This window comes from Ctenocephalides felis, unplaced genomic scaffold, assembly GCF_003426905.1.
Source record: "Ctenocephalides felis isolate EL2017-DRISC unplaced genomic scaffold, ASM342690v1 CF-g0.4_SCAFFOLD_00845, whole genome shotgun sequence".
Lineage (NCBI taxonomy): Eukaryota > Metazoa > Arthropoda > Insecta > Siphonaptera > Pulicidae > Ctenocephalides > Ctenocephalides felis.
In genome coordinates this window covers 13,555,132-13,557,840 of record NW_020536999.1, presented here as the reverse complement: position 1 = coordinate 13,557,840, position 2,709 = coordinate 13,555,132, and the positions used below count along the sequence as shown (strand labels likewise).

Genomic DNA, 2,709 nt, shown 5'->3' with positions numbered 1-2,709 from the left:
CACCAGTTTTTATTAACCATGTAAAATATGCATGGAGATGTGCAAAAATATGAGGTTTGTTTGTCATTTCGGGAAGAGATTTTATTTGTAGAGCTGCTGATCTTGATGTTGGGGTTTTGGAGCAGTTTGAGATTTTTCCTCATCGAAACAGCTTTTGCCTTTTCTTGTAAGTCTTTTGATATTGTCTGAAAGGTAAAAGATTACATAAAATTCAGTATTTCTTTTCGGCAATAAACTGATCATTGCAAGCATTATCAATTAAGCATAATATGAAAATGTTTTATAAATAAAAATAATTCAAAAACTAATATGCTCTAATACTGTACATAATATAATTATATAAGTAGTTAGATAAAGTAATGTCAATGACTTTAATGTTGGCTTTTATTGATGACTAAATAATTAAGCTATAATATTATATACAATTAAATTTCTATGCAATACCTTCAGATGCTCTGATAGAAAAGGACTGAGATTTAATAAAAACATACGATCTTTCATTAATACTATTAAAGAAAACCATCTCCGAAAACCTCTTGAATAAGCATCAGCCAGTTGGAACGTAAAGCTGAGAACATGGCCATTAGTAGAATCACCAAAATAAATTAAACCACCATCTTTATCTGGGCTTACCTATGGAAAAAAATTAATATATAATAGAAATAGAAATATTATTAAAATATTGTATATATATTGTCTGTATAATTATTGAAATATTTATCTATTACTATTGCTCTTTTACCTCACAGCTCAAGCTCCTAACACAAGCATGTTTCAACAAAGTAGCATTCTCTTCGATAATGGCATTTTGTGTGCTAATATAATTAGTCTCCTTATCATCCTTCGAGAGCATGGCCACATAGGGCCCCAGAGACAGACACGATTTGCAAGCCACATCTTCTTTTGGATTAACTGGTATATCAGCTGTGTCATGAGTAATTTGTGTGCAAAATATCACACTTGGTCCATGCACTTCGCAAAAATTGCAGAGCGCTATTATGGCATTCATGGTAGAGGAAGAGATTAGTTATTAGCATTATTAGATAAATAATTAAAATTTATTTTTAATAATAATTAATGACATTCATCGTTATTAAACTATTTAAAGTTAACTATTTAAAGACATCACTGCAAATTACCTAATGACAGATCGACCACGTGACGAAGTATTTTGACAGCTGTCAAATGTAAAGAACATAACCTAAAATTAAGCGTGGTGGATGAATAATTTTTATTTATAATAAAAATAAATATAAGTGTGTATATAAACCATACTTAATTAATATACAGTTCTAAAATTTTGTTTTAATTATTAATTAATTAAGTTTTACCTCAAAACTATAAAAGAAAAAAATAGTTTTGTTAGTAAAAATAAATATATAAAAATGAAAGCTCTAATTCAACGAGTTAATGGAGCTAATGTAAAAGGTAGATTCTTCATATTATTCATTATTTTTTTTCAATATATGGCCCACAGATTTCATCCAAGAGAACTTAAAAATACAATTATTTTACAATACGATACAAAAAGTGTTTTTGGTTCCCTTTGTTTTACTATATAATATTAAGATTGCATTATATTAATCTGAAAAAATCAGTCTATAGATTTTTTTTTGTTTGTAGATTACTTACTTCTCAATCTTTTATTCTATATCATTAAAAAAATACTAGAAACAAAAGATCTGCATTTGCACATTTGGAATTATGCAATAGACTTCCAGCGAAAGAAAATGTTCCATAGATTGCTTTTTTGTGCACCTAAATAGTTTAAATTGTTATATGAAGTGTATCGTTAAGTGTTTGTAGTATAAAAAATTATTTATATTGCTTCAACCAGTTATTAATATGTAAAATTACTTTAATTACGTTCAAAATGGCACAATAAAGTAAATATATGTGACTATGATTTTTAATATTTGAAATTGTTATTGTATTATAATTACATTGATTTTGTTACATAAATTATAAAAGCCTTTAAAAAATGACAGAGGGGCTACTTATAGGTTGTACAAGTACTAAAACGATGTGTATTACATTTTTGTATCAATGCTTTTATATAAAATAAAAAAACGTCAATAGTTATAAAAATATACTAACAATAAATATAAATCATTGATACGAGTGTTAAATAACTAACATATTTTTTTGTCGATTGTTAATTTAGTTTGCTGGTTGGATAACAAAATTATTAAGATTTGTTTGAAATTTATTGCTATTTTGTTAATATTAATTTTCATTTCATATTGATTGAAAACTTTGTTAAGTTATTACTGTAAAATATCATTTACTTATTGATATTTTTTTAAAATAAATTTATATTCGAAGTTAAAGGAGAACTCATCAGCTCTATCGGCAAAGGATTATGTGTTCTTATAGGCATTTCTGCTGATGATACCGTTAGTGATATGAAATATCTGTGAGTAATTTTCTAATAGAATATAAACATAAAATTTAAATAAATTAGTATGAGCAAATATTAACGGTTTGAATATATTTTATTATTTCAGAGTCCAAAAAATACTAAATGTTCGTTTATTCGAAAATGAGAATGGTGTTCGATGGTCCCAAAACGTTAAGCAAAAAGACTATGAAGTACTTTGTGTGAGTCAATTCACGTTATATGCAACTATCAAAAAAATAAACCAGATTTTCACCATTCTATGCCTGCCACAAAATCTCAGCAATTGTATAACGATTTTCTAGCTGAAA

The 2,709-nt window shown here is 26.5% G+C and overlaps 1 protein-coding gene across 1 annotated transcript; it reads left to right on the top strand.

Moving 5' to 3' along the window:
- The first annotated feature begins 1,316 nt into the window (after positions 1–1,316).
- Positions 1,317–2,420, top strand: LOC113363830 (D-aminoacyl-tRNA deacylase-like). Its single transcript, XM_026606309.1, has 2 exons — positions 1,317–1,428; positions 2,326–2,420. Exons 1-2 carry the CDS (start codon positions 1,386–1,388, stop codon positions 2,418–2,420), a joined length of 138 nt encoding a protein of 45 aa, XP_026462094.1. The 5' UTR covers positions 1,317–1,385.
- The last annotated feature ends 289 nt before the right edge of the window (positions 2,421–2,709 follow it).